The 18,949-nt window shown below is 40.6% G+C and overlaps 1 protein-coding gene across 7 annotated transcripts in view; it reads right to left on the reverse strand.

The window, feature by feature from the left end:
* The window catches only part of TUBGCP5 (tubulin gamma complex associated protein 5), a 59,703-nt gene extending 41,323 nt beyond the window's left edge, over positions 1-18,380 (reverse strand). For 2 of the 7 annotated variants that reach the window (XM_030571319.1, XM_030571301.1), the window contains exons 1-12: positions 18,060-18,377; positions 14,863-14,916; positions 14,672-14,780; positions 12,679-12,775; positions 10,390-10,469; positions 9,991-10,129; positions 8,820-8,937; positions 7,575-7,664; positions 4,305-4,398; positions 3,709-3,955; positions 3,331-3,542; positions 2,695-2,810 (exon numbers count right to left, since the gene is read on the reverse strand). In XM_030571319.1, the coding sequence (XP_030427179.1) occupies positions 2,695-2,810; positions 3,331-3,542; positions 3,709-3,955; positions 4,305-4,398; positions 7,575-7,664; positions 8,820-8,937; positions 9,991-10,129; positions 10,390-10,469; positions 12,679-12,775; positions 14,672-14,780; positions 14,863-14,916; positions 18,060-18,220 (1,517 nt within the window). In that variant the 5' untranslated portion in view covers positions 18,221-18,377. Of the gene's footprint in view, positions 1-2,694; positions 2,811-3,330; positions 3,543-3,708; positions 3,956-4,304; positions 4,399-7,574; positions 7,665-8,819; positions 8,938-9,990; positions 10,130-10,389; positions 10,470-11,149; positions 11,232-12,678; positions 12,776-14,671; positions 14,781-14,862; positions 14,917-15,820; positions 15,847-18,059 lie in introns of those variants that run through there. The other 5 variants (XR_004001437.1, XR_004001438.1, XM_030571344.1 and 2 more) reach the window with 5 other exon arrangements.
* Positions 18,381-18,949: the final 569 nt, after the last annotated feature.

The raw sequence follows: 18,949 nt of genomic DNA on the forward strand, positions 1-18,949 counted from the left end.
ATGGAAAGAGAAAATCATTACACTTAATCCTTTTAAAAAGATAAATCTTGCCTATTGAATAATATAAATCTTTCATTTATATTTCACCTTCTATTTGGAATGATCCCAATGCACTATAGAAATGATAGAATCATAGAAATGTAGAATTGGAAGAGACCTCAAGAAGTTACCAAGTCTAGCCCCTGCACTGACGCAAGATGAAGTCAACCTACAGTCTAGACCATCCCTGAGAGGCGTTTGTCCAACATGTTCTTTAAAACCTCCAATGATGTCCAACCTGTTCTTTAAAACCTCCACAACCTCACTTGGAAGCCTATTCTAGAGCTAAATGACCCTTATAATTAGAAAAGTTTTCCTAGCAGCTAACATAAATCTCTCTTGCTGCACATTAAGCCCATTACTTCTTGTCCTATATACTGCAGACTTGGAGAACAACTGACAAGTCTTCTTTGTAACAGCCCTTAACATATTTTAAGATTCATCAGGTCTCCACTCAGTCTTCTTTTCTGAAGACTAAACATGCCAAGTTTTAAATCTTCCATCATGGAAGGGATAGAAAACCTGGCCTATCATATTTTATACTCTCCTCTGGACTCTCTCCAATTTGTCCACATTTTTCTGAAGTATGATATCCAGAACTGAACACAGTACTCCAGATGAGGCCTCACAAACACCAAGTAGAGCAGTACAATTAGCTTCTGAATCTTGCATACAATGCTCCAGTTCAGCCACTCCAGGATGTTATTAGCCTTTTCCGCAACTGTGTCATGTTGCTGACTCAGTCAATTTTCAGCAGTACTACCACCTAGCCAATTACTCCCCATTTTGTATATGGGCATTTGTGACAGGGTGGATTAGTGTCCTGACATCCCATCCCAAGAAAGGAGCAGAACAGTAGTCCTTTAAGCAGCCTAGAGTAGCTGTAGAGAAAGCAGCCCATCAGGGCCCAGAAGGGCCATATAAATGGAGTAGCAGAGACATTTCCTTCCTGGAGCTAGAGGAGTACATATAGTGCTCTTGGCCGGCCAAAGGGAACTGCAGCACCATGGACAGTTCAGAGCCTGAGCTCCTGAGCCTGAACTTAGATGAACCCTGAGGTAAGGGTGAAGCTTTAGTGAAAATGGGGCCATGGGGTAGTGGCCCTTGGAATTGAAGGCAGTTTTGCTAAAGGGACATGGTGGCACATGGTTGCTATTCTTACGGTCCCTGGGCTGAGACCCACAGTAGTGGGTGGGCCTGGGTCCACTGCATAGACCACTGGGGAACTGGCCTACAATCAGACAGTGATAAACCCCTAGAAGGGGAACTGAACTACTTAGTGGCCCAGCTGGAGAGCTGAGACCAAGATAGACCAAGAGGACAAAACCATTGCTTCCAGAGAGAAAGCCCTGGTGGTACAGCCCAATACCAGGGCTCAAACTATTTAAAGATCAGAGACCCACCAGCCTAGAAGGGGTGCTTGTGTGAGATGGGTGCCATGCCGTTACACTACTATATACAACTGAAATCCAGGAGAAATGTAGGTAACCAGACCAAAACCTCAAACTGGAGTTTATCCAGGAGGTTAATTATTCAAAGTGCCATGGATCTTTAATTACAAAATGATTGATGCTTTTAGGTTTATTTAATAAATAAAATCGAAAAACCTACATCACTATGTAGGAGTCTCCATACAAATAACTAAAGTGAAACTGAATATCACACAATGCACACGTTTGAAATACCTCAAAATTAAATACCCAACAGATGCACTATAATACTTAAATAGCTTCTGTTTTAGCACTTCCTAGTAAAAAAAATAGGTAAAACAATTCTTCTGAGAAGTTAAATTTATAGATAAGGCTTCCTCCTACTCAACTACTGTTAGTGAACTGCTAAAAATAATCTAACTGTACATTAACGCTATCCCAAATAGGTGAGAGCCATGTTTTAATTGAAAGTCTTAGACCCAAAGGAAAAGAAATGCAATAGGACACAACAACATTATTAAGGTAAAAGTTCTGGTGCCAGCAGTCAATCTTCTTCCACAGTAAACAAAATCTGTTTCCCCACAGGTCATTCAAAGTGCTTAGTTTTTTTAACCAATTGCCATTACTTGTTGAACAGCTAGAAAAACGCTTGAGTAATATTACACAACGCAAAAAAGCTTAATAGCTATAGACAGCTATAACACAAAATTTTAGTATTTCTGCATTTTTCTATTTTAAACTACCATACTGTAAAAAAGTGATCACGAAAACGTAATGTACGCAAATAACTCAAGACAATGTTTTATCTTATGTTTCTATTCTAAGTAGCAATAAGTTTATATCATTATCTTGCCATGCATTAGGCAAAATCAATTTTATTTTATTATGGGTATATTAATTTAGGAAAATTGATTAAATTTAAAAAAAAACTGAATATTTGTGGTTTGATGGCTAACTTCATATTTTTAATTTTGCATTTTTCCAAATTAACTCATTTCTATACCATATCAACAACTACTGGGGTCACTGTCTGTCTACCTCATGTTATTTCTCCCATGTAGACTAGAAATGGATAAAAAAAGTAGGATTTTGAAAGAAACAGATTTCTAGCTGTTTTATCAAATGAAATTATTGTCATGCCACCATCCAGTTTGTCTCTTCTTCAACAGTTATAATGTTTATGTAGGCCACAATGTTTTGACCTGTTCATCATCATCATCCATACCTCTGAATGATAAATTCCTTAGCAGGATCAAACAAGTTACCATGGACAATCCACTCATCCACTGTCTGCAAATATGGCCTTACTGTTTCAACCCAGAGAGCGAAGAGGAGGGATACCTGAAATGAACAGTAAACACCAGTTGCTGTGGGATTTTATAAATGTTGGACAAAATTACACATACTATCTCAAATAAAATAGCTACTATACACTGCAGAGAAGCCAAAGAATTGTGCAAATATATATTTACAGTATGCACATATACATACAATTTTTTAAAAAAACTTGACCAGGAATTATGTTGAACTAAAAGCAATGTTGTGCAGTTAGTTAAATGTAAGCAGACCTCTGCAACCTTCTCCACATTGCTTTCTCAATGCCCTTCAGTCCTAACCAGCAACCTTCATTATTTCCAGTTCTAAGTCTCTTTTGAGCACAAAGTGCCAGCCATAGCAGATTGTGTGGTCTATAATGTAGATAACTGGAGAATTAGGATGAGACCGTAACATGTACTTCATTTGTGACCTAATAGACTTATAAATCAATTCTTCAGTGGTAAAAAGCTTCACATAAAAACTTGTTAAACAATATTCTAGTTACTGTGTTTCATAATAAAGTAAAAAGTTAGATTTCACATACAGTTTGCTCAGATGCTTCTCCAACGTTGTCATATTCAAGAATAGCTTTGTAGAGTGTATTAAGCAAATGAGAAGCTCTTACAACATTTCGAGTGTCAGGTGGTACTTGTGGTACTTCTGCTATCCCTGTGCTGAAAACTTTGTGAAGTACCTTAAGCTGTGCCAGTCGAGGTGACAACTTATCTACTACTATTGAAAGAGTGACTGTTTTGTCTGCAAAACCAAAAATTTACAAAGATAACCATTTTAGCAAGTTTATATATTTTTAAAATATTGTATAGTATTTTATACAACAACTTTCATAGTTTACATTTATTTGTACAACAGCATATTATTCTCACGTTTTCCTATTATAAATTAAATATCCCCTATACTGTACCTTTGTTGATTACGCATTTCTCAATTTCAGTAAGCTCTTCTTTGAAACTAATGAAGTACTTGTACAAGGCCCACATAAAAGCTTGGTAGGTTCTAAATGGGGGTTCTGTAGTTTTCTTGGGAGTGGAAATGGTTCCAGGTATTACACTTTCTGAGCTGTGCCCCATCACTTCATCAATGAACTTCTGCAGCCTAAACACAACTTGTCCATATGCTGCTATCTGCTCCAACACTGATCTTAAGCAGTTCTACAAAATAAGGTTTTCCAGAATTATCTCATGAATATTAATCCTTTTAGACAACCAGAAATCACAAGATATATAAAAGGTAAAATGAAAGAGAGAGACTGTTGAATTTAAGAGATAAACATAACAATTTCACTGTCACTGAATTATAATCTCTTATGGCATCTGCCCACTCAGTTTTGTTTTATTAAATCCAAATGTGTGTTGCTTAAGTTAAAAACAGATGTGGAAGCATTATTATTTTTCCATCGGAAGTTCAGTTTCCTATCCCCCAAATATTCAAGCCCTCTAAATACAGGCATATTAAATTATGTTCTGAATAAAATCAACTCAGGTTGATCAAATAACTTACATGGGTCAAATGAGTTACAATAATGTCATTTCTCACAGTCACCTTTCCCTCATTCAGCTGAAATATAAAGAGCTTTTTCACCCCTGAAAGAAGCCTGGAAAGCAAGAAAAGGTGACCATTCTTAAAAACAAATTCATCATAATTAAATGGATTAGAAAATATAGATGTCAAATCATTAAGAAGAAAATTTAGTCTTGCTTATCTGAAAATTTCCTCTCTTAGGGTAGGTCTACACTTCTGAGCTCGATGTGTGATTCCCAGCTCCAGCAGACAAATGCATGTTAGCTCTGATCAAATTAGTGTGCTAAAAACAGAATATAGACGCAGTGGTACGAGCTGCCCAAAGTCCATGTCTAGCATCTTGAATGGGATCATCCTAAGGGCAGCTAACCCTTCCTGCTGCTCATATCAGTGTGGCTACACACTATTTTTAATGTGATAGTTCAGTCAGAGCTAGCATGGGTATGTCTCCTCAAGCTGGGAATCATCCCCCACTCAAAGTGTAGACATACCCTTAGAGTCAGAGTTTAAGGCAAGAGGGAAACACCAGATCATCCAGTCTTAACTCCTGTAAAATCACAGGCCACTAAACACCACCCAGCCTCTGCCAAGCTCAACAACCAGAATTAGTCCAAAGTACTATAGCCTTCAGGAAACAACAATTGTGTGCCACAAGTAGAGAACAGGATAGACCAAGGTGCCCCAGTAACTGAGGCTCTTGCACTGGCAAAGAAATGATGCTAGGATCATCTGGACTTATGCCATTACAAGTGACCCATGTTGCAAAGGAAGGTGAAAACCCTCCTTGCAGTGTCCCTCCCTATCTACTCTGGGGGGAAATCCCTTTCTGATCCCACATATAGTGATCAGTTAGACCCTGAGCATGTGAGCAACACCCACCAGTCAGGCACCCTAACAAAGAGAATTCCCCATACCACCTCAGAGCATCAGTCCCCCCCAATCCGGTGTTCCATCTCCAGCAATGGACATTTTTCTTCAAAGTAATAAGATCCACAGATTCATTCAATGTTACTTCTGCCTGCTTGCAGTCTGGGAACAGAACTAGACCTGTCAGACACTGGCAGCATGGGAATACCCAAGTATACTTTGAGGAAAAAACAGAACATTTTAAATTCCATATAATGAAAAAAAAAACCCAAATCCTTGGATGACAATTTCCATCTCTAATCTGGATGATCAATTTGTCTCCATGGTCAGCCAGATGTGTGAATCATATTATATTCTCAAAAAAAGGATATTTTCAGCTAAGCAAGGGTAAATTTTTCTGTTCTTCATGCTAAAATCCACAGATACGTTACAATGGGATTTTCATAGCCGTGTTCTTCCAGAATGGAAAGTAGGATCATCCTTTAAATATGGACATCCAAAACTAGGTAGATAATACATAAATATCTCCTCCGCCTTCTCTTGGGTACTAGGGTATATAGAATGGCACTGGCCAAGATTCAATGACCAATAAGCAGACTTTGGTGAACTAATGGCTGTCCAACAGATTTTAATGCAGGAGAAATAACTACTTTGCCTTGAGATTGCCAGTGTTCCTAAAGACAGGACTTTGAGGCTCAACAAGAGGAGGAATATTTCTTGAACTTACCTAGGGAATGACAATTTGAGGACTACCTGGCTAAATTAAAAGTACATTACTGTTCTCATTAGAGAAATCTCCTAACTTCAAATAAAATAAACACTCATCTGATTGGAGATTGTAACCTGAAACTAGGTTAAATTTTGATTGGGAAAACTGAGGAACCTTCTGGCATCATAAAATGAATGACAGAAAAGGTTCTACCCCCAAGCTGCAAGCATGTTGAAGTACCACTGTAAGAGACCTGTGGACCTTATTACAAAGAATGGGACATCACGTTAAATTTTTGTCTTAACAAGTATAATGTTGGGAACTATTTTCTGTAAGACTTAAAATTCTAAAATTCATTTAAGATAAATTATAATACATATTTATAAATTGGATTTCCAGCCTGACAACTGAGTCCCTAACAACAATTATAGCAAAAAAATTGAATTACAAATCATTAAAACATCCTCAAATCCTGTCAGTGGCAAATCTATAGGATAAGAAAAAACCTGGACAAAAAAAATTCTTCAACTTCTCAACAAACCCACGTCTGATATCAAGTAGCAGAGAGGTAGCCATGTTAGTCTGGATCTGTAAAAAGCAACAAAGACTCCTGTGGCACCTTACAGACTAACAGACGTATTGGAGCATAAGCTTTCGTGGGTGAATACTCACTTCGTCAGATGCAACACCACATCTGGTAGATTGTGAAAGGAAGAAAGTTTCAAAGATGTGGGCCCTCCAGTGCACATCACAATGTCAGCCATATCTTAAGCATTTAACAGCAAGAACTGATGGATTGTTACTGCTGTGTTAAGACACCGCATGAGAGGGACAAACCCTCAGCTGGCCATATAAAGTTTACTAAATTGTAACCTATATCTTAAATTGCACTTGGAAGCCGACAAAGTTCTGAAGCAGCAACTAGTCATACTCAAGAGATGCTAGCATTTTTTATTAGCTGAAACTTCCAGTACCTTTAAAAGGTGGCTCTCAGTAGAGCGTAATGTAGAAATCTAGCATTGATACTGAAAAGGGATGGATCACTGTGACAATGTAAACTTCAGAGAAAAATGGTTGCATCCACTAGGCCAGCTTTGGATGAATAGAGGGCATGGTAGCATGACTATGTGGCACTACTGTCACCTGGGAATCAGAGAGCAATAATGGGTCTGTTGTGACCCAGAGACTGTAAACGATTTTGCTGAAGATCAGAAATACATTTCAACAGAACATATAGTCATGGTCTCAGCTTTCTTTTAGAAGTTTCCTCCCACCTCTCAACTGAATTGAGCTTAAAAGTATTTTAAATAGTAAGAAAAATAACATGACTGACCTTTCACTCAACAAATCTGCTCATTGTGCATTAAGTCCTTCCACTTTAAATGACAAAACTAAGTTTTTTGTACTGCACAGGCCATACAGTTATGAAAGAGTGAGCTGGCTTATTGTTTGGCTTGTGCGTTAACTATTAAAAATGTTGCAACTAAAGAATCTTCACTACTGGTGATGGTGCACAGATTAGAAAGAAAGGACATATCGATATTTCTTTTCCGACACTGAAAGCCAACTGCAAATCTGTCTCCGAGGACCAACAACACTATGTTGCAATGTTCTTTTATCATTTTAATATTAAATAAATTTCATATACAAATATTTCAGGGATTCCCGCTTACCAGAGAGTTTCCCGGATAATCTGTGTTTCAGTTACAAGAGTTCTTTCTTCTGGCATATATAAGGGATCACTGCTGTACAAGTGTTGGTCCCTAAAAGAAGAAAATGTACTATTAATTAAAAAAAACTGAAATCACAGCTGAAGCGTTTATAAATAAGAATCAAGCAATAATCTTAACGCTCATTTCTCCCCTAATTTACACTTTTGACTTCAAAAATTTCCATGAAGCTCTACAGGCTGTAAACAAGAACAGAGTTTGACTCTAAACCTTTTTAAAGGCAAAAAAAATATGAAAAGCCACCAAAATATTATCCAGTCAAAGCCCAACAACCATTAACTAGCAAATATTTGAAGTATTAATTTTAGTATTCCAGCTCTCAAATGTTTAATTACTTAATACCCAATAACATATATAGTAATGTGATGAATCCACTTTTTTGACTCCATGATCATCAAATAGAACATGTAACTGTTTTAAATACATTCAAGTCAAGACTAAAAATAAATTTGGATCACAAATAACCCCTAAATTCCACCCCACCTCAAAGAAACACATGACATATCGAAAACTTGCGAAAGAAATGGAAATTTTTCACCTCTAAATATGAACACAAGATCATAGGAAAAAGTTCTACAATTATTCATAGACCTTCCATGATTTCTTTATTGGTAGATTAAAAGATTTTAGTGTAGTATGTTAGGATTACTGAAGTTTTCAGTATTTTAAATCATTTTTATCACTGATAGTACTAGTTATTTATACAATTTCTTAGCTCAAAATTCAACCAAGCCAAATATGTTAACTGACGGTGAATGTGTGCACAAACCAAATCACAATCTGGTATTGCCCTACACATGCTAAATTTGTCCAAACTGAGATTTGGAATTTGTGATGGACACAACAGCACTTGCTTTGTTTTAAATTCTGACATTGGGAAGGACAGTAACACACAAGACATTTTATGCATTTTTACTCGAGTGGGAGAACTATGACTGACCAGCACAATAAGCAAAAATTAAAATTACACTGGCTCATTTTGTTCAATTTGCACTTACTTAGTTTGCAATATATAAATATATTTTAAACTAAATCAATAACAAATGCTAACTACATATTTTGGAAGAGCCACACATTTTACACTTTAACAGTATCACAGCTTAATGTAAATCATTAATAGTTCATTAAACCACTATCTGGCTTTATTTAATATCAGCAGTGAACATGTTAGTCATCTTTTTTTCTTACCAGACAGCAGCTAAATTGGAATGTAGGTGAAAACTGTGAGAAAAACGAGGAGCTCTTCCTGTCCAATATTGAGGAACCACATGCTGTTCCAGCCAGCTGCGCGCATCTGGTTCACCCACTGGTAAGACATTTGATAGTCAGTGAAGAATTTTCATTTACATAGGGAAGACTTATAAAAGACAAAAAAGTCTCACGAATAAGCAACCCAATAATAAATTAGCTTCAGGATACAGCTGCATTCAATTAACTGGCTAATTACACCTGTCTGTTTGCACTTCATTGCATGTACAATCATGGTGACTGCATGTATAAGTTAGGCACCTGTGTGTGTAAACTGACCTTTTGAAAAATCAGGCCCTAAAAATAAGGCAGAGATATATTAATATTTATATATCTTTCCATCTTAAGGAAATGTACTTTATTTTAGACATTTGTTGAAACAATACATACAAAACCTATATTAAAGGTAACTTAAAAAAGTAAGGTGCCAAATACCAGTAAGCTCACCCTACAGTCAGAGTGTCCCTAATACTAGGCACTCAGTACATTACCTAAAATTTTTTTCTCCTAGTTCTAACTCCCATGACACCTAGCCTCACAGATAACCAGCTTCTATTCTAGGTACAATATCCTATTGTGCACGTTCCTATAATTTCACAGCTGTCAGGGAAACTGACTGAAACCAATCTGAAGGGGAGCCATTAGTGTCACATTTATTACAAGCGTTTTCATTCATTGAAGTATACTACACCCAAGCACAAACAAATGTTTTTCTTCATACCTGCTTTTATTTCAGTGTTAACATTTAATAACAAGCTTTGTATTATGTCTAGATATATTTAAGTTGTGTTTATCTGATGTACAATTATCCCTAGAGCAGCATCGGTGTGCATACTCCCATAGGACTAAATGGAAGTCTTTCCATTGACTTTAATGGAAATTAGATCAAACCTTCATTACACACAAATGAGGCACTACCATTTTACTCTGTTAAACAGTAACTATAACACATAACCAAACTCACAACATTAACTATAGTGACAATACCAGAGTACTTTAATATAGAACAATAACTATGGAAGAGTTAGGTAGCTGCATACGAGTGAGAATCATTTATTAGAAATCCATTTGTTACGAGATCCCTCCATGAAGAGAATTTTGAATAACCAACCTTTCCATGTGACCTGAGACACTGTTTTCTTGTTTTGGTCTTGTTCTTCTTGTGGTGTCCTGTCTACTTGAATGCCAGAATCTTCCCTGCTCAGAGGTTGTTGAGCATCCTCCTCCCCTTCACTTTCTTCAGACCAATCCTGCCAAATATGACAAGAACAAGTAAATTTTTAGTGCAATGTACATGAGGGAAGGAAGTATACTCAGTACCTCTTGGCAGGGAAAGTCAGTGTAACATGTCTACTTTGTTTTCTACTTAAAAAAAAAAAAAAAAAAAAAAAAAAGGCATGAGGGAAACTAAAAGGAACTCTGAAAATCATTTGATTTTTCCCCCCGAATTTTTCTTTCAATAAATATTATCTGTAAGAACGCAGTCAGTCACTTTTAAGATATTACTTACTGGTGTGTCTATGTCAGGACCAAAATAAATTTCTTCACCTTCCATCAAGTACTTTCCCCAGTCAAATTCTTCTTCCTTTTCTAAACGGAATACAAATGGGACTCAATATTTTTGTGCTTATTTCCAACTTCCTCTCTAACAAGACTTGGAAATGTTTCTAAAGGTGCAGTCTGATAAGAGATACTCTCTTCCATTCAAAACTGTCACTTTCTTTAGCAATGATATAAAATTTTCACTGAAGATTTAAGTGGTCTGATGAATTATCCTCCCGTTTCTTTCTCTACCTATATACATTTCTTCTGAAGTGCTTCTCCGATTCTGTTTTAGACTCACACAAATTTGCAATATGGTGTACTGTCATCCCATTTGCCTGATTTCACTTCTTCCTGCATCATGTCATATCTATCTTAGGCCTCAATCCTGCAGAAGATTTGCAAGAGTGCATATCTTTATGCACTGTAAGTAATCTCATTTGCTTCAACGGAACTACTCCCAGTGCATAAAAATGGTCTACATTCCAAAGAAAAACCTGCAGCACTGAGTGTCAGAGCCTGGGTGAACTGACTTGGGCTGATGGAGCTTGGGGCTAGACATTTCCGCTTTGACTGGAGTTCGGGCTCTGAAACCTGGTGAGGGTCTCAGAACCCAGGCTCCAGTCTGAGACAGGATGTCTGCACTGCTGTCTTTAAGTACCACTAGCCCAAATGACCTGGGCTCTGTGACTCAGTGCCATGGGTTTTTCTTTGGGGCGTAGACTTACCAAAAGTAACACATGGACAAGTCTTTGCAGGATCAGGAACCCAGACTGTAAATTACTGAGAGCAGGGAACTTGTCTTTCCTTCTGTGTAAAAGAATATGTACAACCATAGTGCTATAGATAAATACTTTTAAATAAAATAATAAATCACACAAACAATATAAAATAATATACTTTAATCCAGTAGGAAGATTACTCACCTGTAACTGGAATCTTCTGAGATAACCTCTGCACATTTACACTTTTGGGATGTGCTGACAATGCAGTCCAAGCTGCGTCACCAGTGCATTCCAAGAGTGGAAATGTGCAGAGGCCACTCTAAAAAGAATTTTAAGATATGAGGCTTCTTCCCCTACCCACCGCCCAGTTTCTAGACTAAAATGTTGTTTCAAACCATTTTTTTTTAATGGTTATTTTCCAGCATTGCAAATGAATATCACAAGGATGTGTGGTATCCCAAACATATTTTTCTCAGACGTTCCATTCTTCTTATCCTTTTAGTCTCGATCCATTGGGGACTGTCAATTTAACGTCATTTGTTAGTAATCAGAAACAAAGGGAAATTGTACGATACACCTCTACCACGATATAACACTGACCTCGGGAGCCAAAAAAATCTCACCTCGTTATAGGTGAAACTGCATTGTATTGAATTTTCTTGATCCACGGGAGTGCGCAGCACTCCCCCCCCCGCCCGTGCACTGCTTTACCGCGTTATATCCAAATTTGTGCTATATTGGGTTGCGTTATATCGGCATAGAAGTGTACTACTACAAAACCAGGAGACTACGTAAAATTAACTCTTGGTAAATTAAGGTGGATAACTAGATGTTGCCAAGTTAAAACTGGTTAGAACAGAAAAACAATATTTTTAATTTAAAATGAAAAGATTACAGAAATAACCAAACTCCATTATGTTAAATTACCGCATAACTTTCCTATGTGAAATTACATGCGAAGTTACTAGTTTTAGATAGATTTTATTTGTGTTTTTGGCTCAGTTCGGTGTAATGAAATGGTCAAGATAGATACTGTTAGAAAGTGAAGTCCTTTATTTACTCACGCAGCAATACAGCAGTAATGCAAACTTCCTCCAGGCTTACCAATATACATCAAACTTCATGTGGCAGTTCCACAAGTGACATAATATTTCACTCACTGGCCCCTCTGCTGAGAGGGTATTAACTGTGACAGTCATTTAACACTTGTTCCCACTTACGGGAACAGAACAGAGCTCACAGGCTCATTTAAACACAACACACGAAATGGCCCTCAGATAGCAACCAACGAGGTGGATTTGAATGAGCAACCCGGATGAGAAAGTCATAACATTAATCTTGTCCCCCACCCACAAACCTTCTAAATGTATAGGTTAATTAGATACAGGATTAAAAACCCACAAAAGATAACCAGGAGAGGATCTTGAAATGAAATAAGACATGATGTTATAAGACTGCAAAGAAGAAAGTCCTATCATATTGTCACTTGTCTGTGTGTTTTTCATTTCAAATATAAAGATCTTGAAACCTACCCACTTCTTTATCTCTTGGCTTTTCCACATAGTTGGTGTTGGAAGGAGAATCTGACAAGCACAGTAGGAGAGATAGTATGCCGTAATGAGCATCTGTCTTTAAAAATACACAAAAGAAAAAAAAATCATTAAATGGAATAAAATGGTTTAAAAGACTTTAGAAAATGAACAGACTAGAATGTTGTATGCCAGAATGTGCAGTATTAGCCCCCTCAGCTCATCTCAAGTAATGGATATCCTAATTTACTTATTTTTTTCCAATACAAACCGAAAATATAGTCATCTAAAATTCTTGTTTAAATTATGTGAAACGTGACAAATTAAAGCACGTCAACTAAAAGTCTACATGAGGGTTTAAGGACTCATCCATTTATTCTGCAAAGTCATTTATTCTATAAAGCCAACGGTTACAGTTACGCAGGACTATTAACAGGTCACTCACCCTTTGTGAATGGAACCATTTAATGATTCTGACATCTACATATTTTGACCTTTTTATTTTAAAAAATACATTTTAAAAGGTGTTTCAGGGCTAGAAGGAAGCCATGCACTTCTATTAAAGTCATAAAGTTTAAGGTCAGAAGAAACCACTGGACCATTTAGTTTGACCTCCTATGCATCACAGGCCACCAGCACCATCCAGATATCTGCACAATAAACCCAACAACTAAAATTAGACCGAAATACTACAACCCTCAGGAGACTAAACTATTGCGTGTCACAGGCAAAGAATAGAAGGGAAAAAATAATATAATCAAATTAGTAGAAAAGCAGTCTGGTACTCATCCGGCTGTACTACAATATCATAGCCCTTTTTAAAGCTAACACCATTCTCCTTACAAGGATCTGCTAAAGTACTTTATTTACAGAATCATCTCTGAGACGGACAAGTTCCACAGAGCCAGGCAGCAAGACACCCAAGTTCCCTCATCAACAAGAGCAACTGCTAAAGATCACCGCAATTACCTTATACAACACTGCTGAGTGCTAAATACAACCTGACATTTCTGAGCATGTAGACTGGCTCACACTTTAATCACAAAAAACAACATAGCTAAAAGTAGATATATGTTGACTATCTCAGTGGGCGGGGGGGGAAGGGGAGTATAGCAATTCAGGATGCATTTGCATTGCTACTTCATAGTCACAGTTCCATTAAATTAGAAACGAAATTAAGGTTCTAAGCACAGTCATTAGGAAAAGAAAAGAACACACAGCCCTACTAAATAGCATGACATCATAGAGAGTGCCTCTACCCAGCTCAGGGGCCTGCATTTCACAACAGCAGCAGCAGCTTTCAGTCTTCAAAGGTCAGCTAGAAGAGGTTCAGAACAACCACACTGGAACCAAAGTGACATGGTTCAAGTGAGAGCACAGAGTTTTAATCCATCAGAAGCCTTAAACGCAACACAGTTTTCCAACTGAAAACTATGAAACCCTATTTTCTTAAGATGACCAGCTAGAATCCCCCTGTCCTACCAAAAATGTTAATGAACACAGAATGTGGAGCTCTATGCCTCTCATCTGCAATGTTAATGATATAATTTAAGCCATGAAAAGTGCACCCAGAGACCATGGTGATGGATGCCCAATAAATACATATTTTAATAATAGGGTGATGGCAGGTTATAATTTAAAACAATCAGCTCACAGAGTAGCAATCATGTAGCTTAGGCCTCGGCTACACTGGCGCTTTACAGCGCTGCAACTTTCTCGCTCAAGGGTGTGAAAAAACACACCCCTGAGCGCAGCAAGTTACAACGCTGTAAAGCACCAGTGTAAACAGTGCCCTAGCGCTGGCGCTGCGACCACACTTGCACTTCAAAGTGCTGCCGCGGAAGCGCTCCCACAGCAGCGCTGTGCGGCTGCAAGTATAACCATACCCTTAGTAGTAATGTAACTCATTTGTACTTTCTGGTCTAAAGCTCTTACAAAGTGACCGGCATCAGGATAAATGCAAAGACATTAGAACAAAGAAGAAAATGTTACACACCTTTGTTTCTTCAGTGCTCGGAAGTGGTGAGTTCAGAAACTTTTCTATTAGTCTTTTCCAGCTTGCGGCTTTACTGAGGTCTGAATGAACAATCAGCTTTTCATAAATTCTGATTTAAACAAATAAATCTTATCAATGAATGCTTCAAATTAACAGACTTAATCAACATGGTAAAAATAAGACAAACTTACCCCTCTATTGTCCTCTCTACTTTGTGACTGCTCACATCAAGAAACCGATGAAATCTAGATGAGAAATTAAAATAGAATACAGTTTTTGCAATGTGCAAGGAAATGTTTGGGATCAGCAGGGATCGGCAACCTTTGGTACGCAGCCCATCAGGGAAATCCACTGGCGAGCCGGGACAGTTTATTTACCTGTAGCAACCGTCAGGAGGCTGGAGAAAAGGTTGAGTGGCACCCATCTGTACTATTCACATTACACATGCTAAACAGGAGGCTCTGAGGTGGGCAGGGAGCAAGAGAAAGCAGAGATCCACAAACATAATCCAGGAACAGTATCCTATTAAGAATACTAGCACCCTACCCAGCAGCTGGGGATAGGTTGGGCTTCTTACCAGGGGCATTGTACCTAAACCATGTTGATGTACCCCGCTGCCACATTTATTTTTTCCTCAGACTAGTAGATGTTTGAAAACTATTTGAAGAGACATATTATTTGAGCACATAAAGTATTGTGCTTGCAGTCTGAATCTGCAATGCACGGCTAATGCTTACTTACAAATATTAGATTTACACAAACAATAAGAAGCCTCACTTGTAAACGTCTACACTACACAGCAGTTGCTACATGACAAACATTTTGGCAGGTATCATCTCATTTGAGATCATATATTTAATAATGGCAACTATTAACTTTTAAATAAGCCCGTTAAATTGTCTCTCACATCATTACCACCAAAGACATTATCACAAGAACTGCCTATCAGTTTGATAATGAACATACTGTAAGAAGTTCATATGTAAGATAAAAAGTTAACTCAGGGGTGGCCAACCTGAGCTTGAGAAGGAGCCAGAATTTACCAATGTACACTGCCAAAGAGCCATAGTAATACATCGGCAGCCCCCCCCATTAGCTCCCCCCGCACCTCCCACCCATCAATCAGCACCTCTCTCTCCCTCCCCATACCTCACAATCTGCTGTTTTATGGCACGCAGGAGGCTCTCGGGGAGAAGAGCGAGGGCACAGCAGCCTCAGGGGAGGGGTCGGGAAGGGGTGGAGTGGGGGCAGAGCCTGTGGCAGAGCCACGGGTTGAGTAGTGAGCACACCCCAGCACATTGGAAGACTGGCACCTGTAGCTCCAGCCTCGGAGTCAGTGCCTATAGAAAGAGTCGTATATTAACTTCTGAAGAGCCGCATGTGGCTCCGGAGACACAGGCTGGCCACCCCTGAGTTAACTTCAGTACACTCCCAAAAAAGCTGAACAAATTTTAGGTTTCAGCCCATAGCTATGTATGATTACTATGGTTTTCATCCTTAAAATACATATCTACTTCATAAGTATGAGTCTATCATCTGTCTAAAGTTCCTAGTAATGCTGAAATTTTATTTTTTTAGAAGTCTACTCCTCACTGATGTTTATAGAATCTTTTCAACAAGGGAGAAACTGAGCTGCTCCAAATTCTACAAGGACTTAGACATGTGCTTAATTTTATGCACTGTATGTACTCCCAGTGACTTCAAATGGAGCTACTCAGAGTGCATTCAATTATGCACATGCATAAATCTTTGCAGAATCAAGGACTAGTTGACAATGCGGGGGAAAAGAGTGAAATTGACTACATAAAAATGCTGTCAATTGGGGGTGGGGGAAATCCCTGTTAAGATTACAGTAATTTGAAGAGGTTACATGCCATTTGTAACAATTTGTAAAACACTTCAGATGGAAAAATTGACTATGCCTTTATAATTTTTTTAAATGACAGATTAATAAAGATTATGTTGAACTCATTTCACATGCATTAAGGTCAAAAGCATGTCTATCTTTTGGAAAGAAATATACACTTAATGAGGCAGATCTTGACTGGTTATTTTTGTGACATTGCTCAATTTGAAATACTGGCTCATTTCAATAGCTGTTTTATTCCCTCTCTTTCCTAACATGATGCCTTGAACATCACATTGAGAGTTCTCTCCGAAATCACTAAAAAGTAGTTTATTTTATGCCAACAGACTAATATTGTAACACAGCAGACAGCAAGAGATTTATAGCTGCCAGGATGGCAGCCACTGCTCCTCTGATAAGCACCTGTAACTAAGTCCCTGATGGCAATGCTGAGCCCGGATCTTTTTTAATGGAGAAAACGCTGATGTTCTCACTGCCGTGTGCCATGTTGCAAGAGACAGCGGTTACTTATTGAGCTGTCAGGAGGGCCATGGTGTCACAGGAACGTGTGTGTGTGTGTGTGTGTGTGTAAGTAAGGTTGCAGCTCAGACAGGCCTGGCCAGGGTGTGTGCGTGCACAGCTCAGACAGGGCTGGCCAGAGTGGGTGTGGCTGTGTGTGTGCGGGTGTGTGTGCGCGCGCAGCTCAGACAGGCCTGGCCAGGGTGGATGTGGGTGTGAAGCTCAGACAGGCCTGGCCAGGGTGGGTGTGTGTGCGCGCACAGCTCAGGCAGGCCTGGCCTGGCGGGGTGTGTGTGTGTAACTCAGACAAGCCTGGCCTGGCCTGGCGGGGGGTGTGTGTGTGTACATGCAGCTCAGACAGGCCTGGCTTGGCCTGGCCTGGCAGGGTGGGTGGGTGGAGGTGTGTGTGTGCGTGTGTACACGCAGCTCAGACAGGCCTGGCCTGGCGGTGTGCAGCTCAGACAGGCCTGGCCAGGGTGGGTGTGGGTAGCTCAGACAGGCCTGGCCAGGGTGGGTGTGTGTGCGCGCACAGCTCAGGCAGGCCTGGCCTGGCGGGGTGTGTGTGTGTAACTCAGACAAGCCTGGCCTGGCCTGGCGAGGGGTGTGTGTGTGTACACATGCAGCTCAGACAGGCCTGGCCTGGCAGGGTGGGTGGGTGGAGGTGTGTGTGTGCGTGTGTACACGCAGCTCAGACAGGCCTGGCCTGGGGGTGTGCAGCTCAGACAGGCCTGGCCTGGCCTGGCAGGGTGGGTGGGTGGAGGTGTGTGTGTGCGTGTGTACACGCAGCTCAGACAGGCCTGGCCTGGGGGTGTGCAGCTCAGACAGGCCTGGCACGTGCCAGTGTGTGAAGGCAGCAGCGCAGGCGCGCTGGACCCGCCCCCACCTCCCCGGACAGCCGCAGCCCCAGTGATCTGAGGCCTGTGCCGGTTGCCAGGCCAGGCCCCAGGCGCGCCGCACTGAGGGAAGCCGCCCAGCTCCTGGCTGCCCCGGGGGCAGCGAGACCCGGAGCGCGCGGCCTCTGACCTGAAGTTGGACCAGGCGAAGATTAGCGCCGTCTGGAAGCGGCCGCCGGGCTCCTCCCCGCCCTGCGCCTCGCGGAGGCCGGTCAGGCGCCGGATCAGCGCCCGGACGTCGCGGTCCTGCGCCTGCTCGAGGGGGCTCCAGCGCGGGGGCTGACCGGCCATTGCCCGGGAGCGCGCGCCGGGGGGGGGGGGAATCGAAGGAGGAGAGAAGCAGCGGCGCGCCTCAACCGCCGCACTTTGTTTCTGTCACCGCCGCGCCGTCCCGCTGCAAGTCTCGCGACACTTTCGCTCCTAGTCTCACGAGACTCCCCACAGTAGTAAAACCCGACAGACTCTAAAGGAAGGGCTGCGGCGCTGGAGCTGTGCGCATGCGCGAGTTGGAAGTGCTACTATAAGTAGAAAGTAGTGCGCGCTGGTGGGTGCGATTAAATATCATGTGACTCCGTAGCGAGCCTTGATTGGCCACCGTGCTGGGCAGAGGGGAGTGGGGACAGAGAGAGCAGGTTTGGGAATTGGGAGAGCTAACTCCTGGCTCCATTGCAAGTGCTCACTGTGACGGTGAGCATGTTCTTCAGCCTGTCTCTGTCTCCCCAGCCACCTTTCCAATGGGGGCAGTGACAGGGAGCTGGCCTTGAATCAGCTGAAAGAATTGTTATTGTGAATAACATCAATAGGAGCTGGGTGGCAGCTTGCTCCATTTTGTATATAGCAAATGTCCTGTATTTCAAGCTTCTGTTTGCTTGTAAGGCTCCAATTCTACAATTCGTTGTATGTGGGCTGGCCCCTGTGCGAGAATGGAGCTCCATTGACTTCGACAGGCTCCATGCAGCCCAGGGCTCAGCCTATGCACAACACATTGGAGGACTGGGGCCTATGCAGTTTGGAGCAGTA

Source organism: Gopherus evgoodei, chromosome 1 (genome assembly GCF_007399415.2).
Source record: "Gopherus evgoodei ecotype Sinaloan lineage chromosome 1, rGopEvg1_v1.p, whole genome shotgun sequence".
NCBI classification, from domain to species: Eukaryota; Metazoa; Chordata; order Testudines; family Testudinidae; genus Gopherus; species Gopherus evgoodei.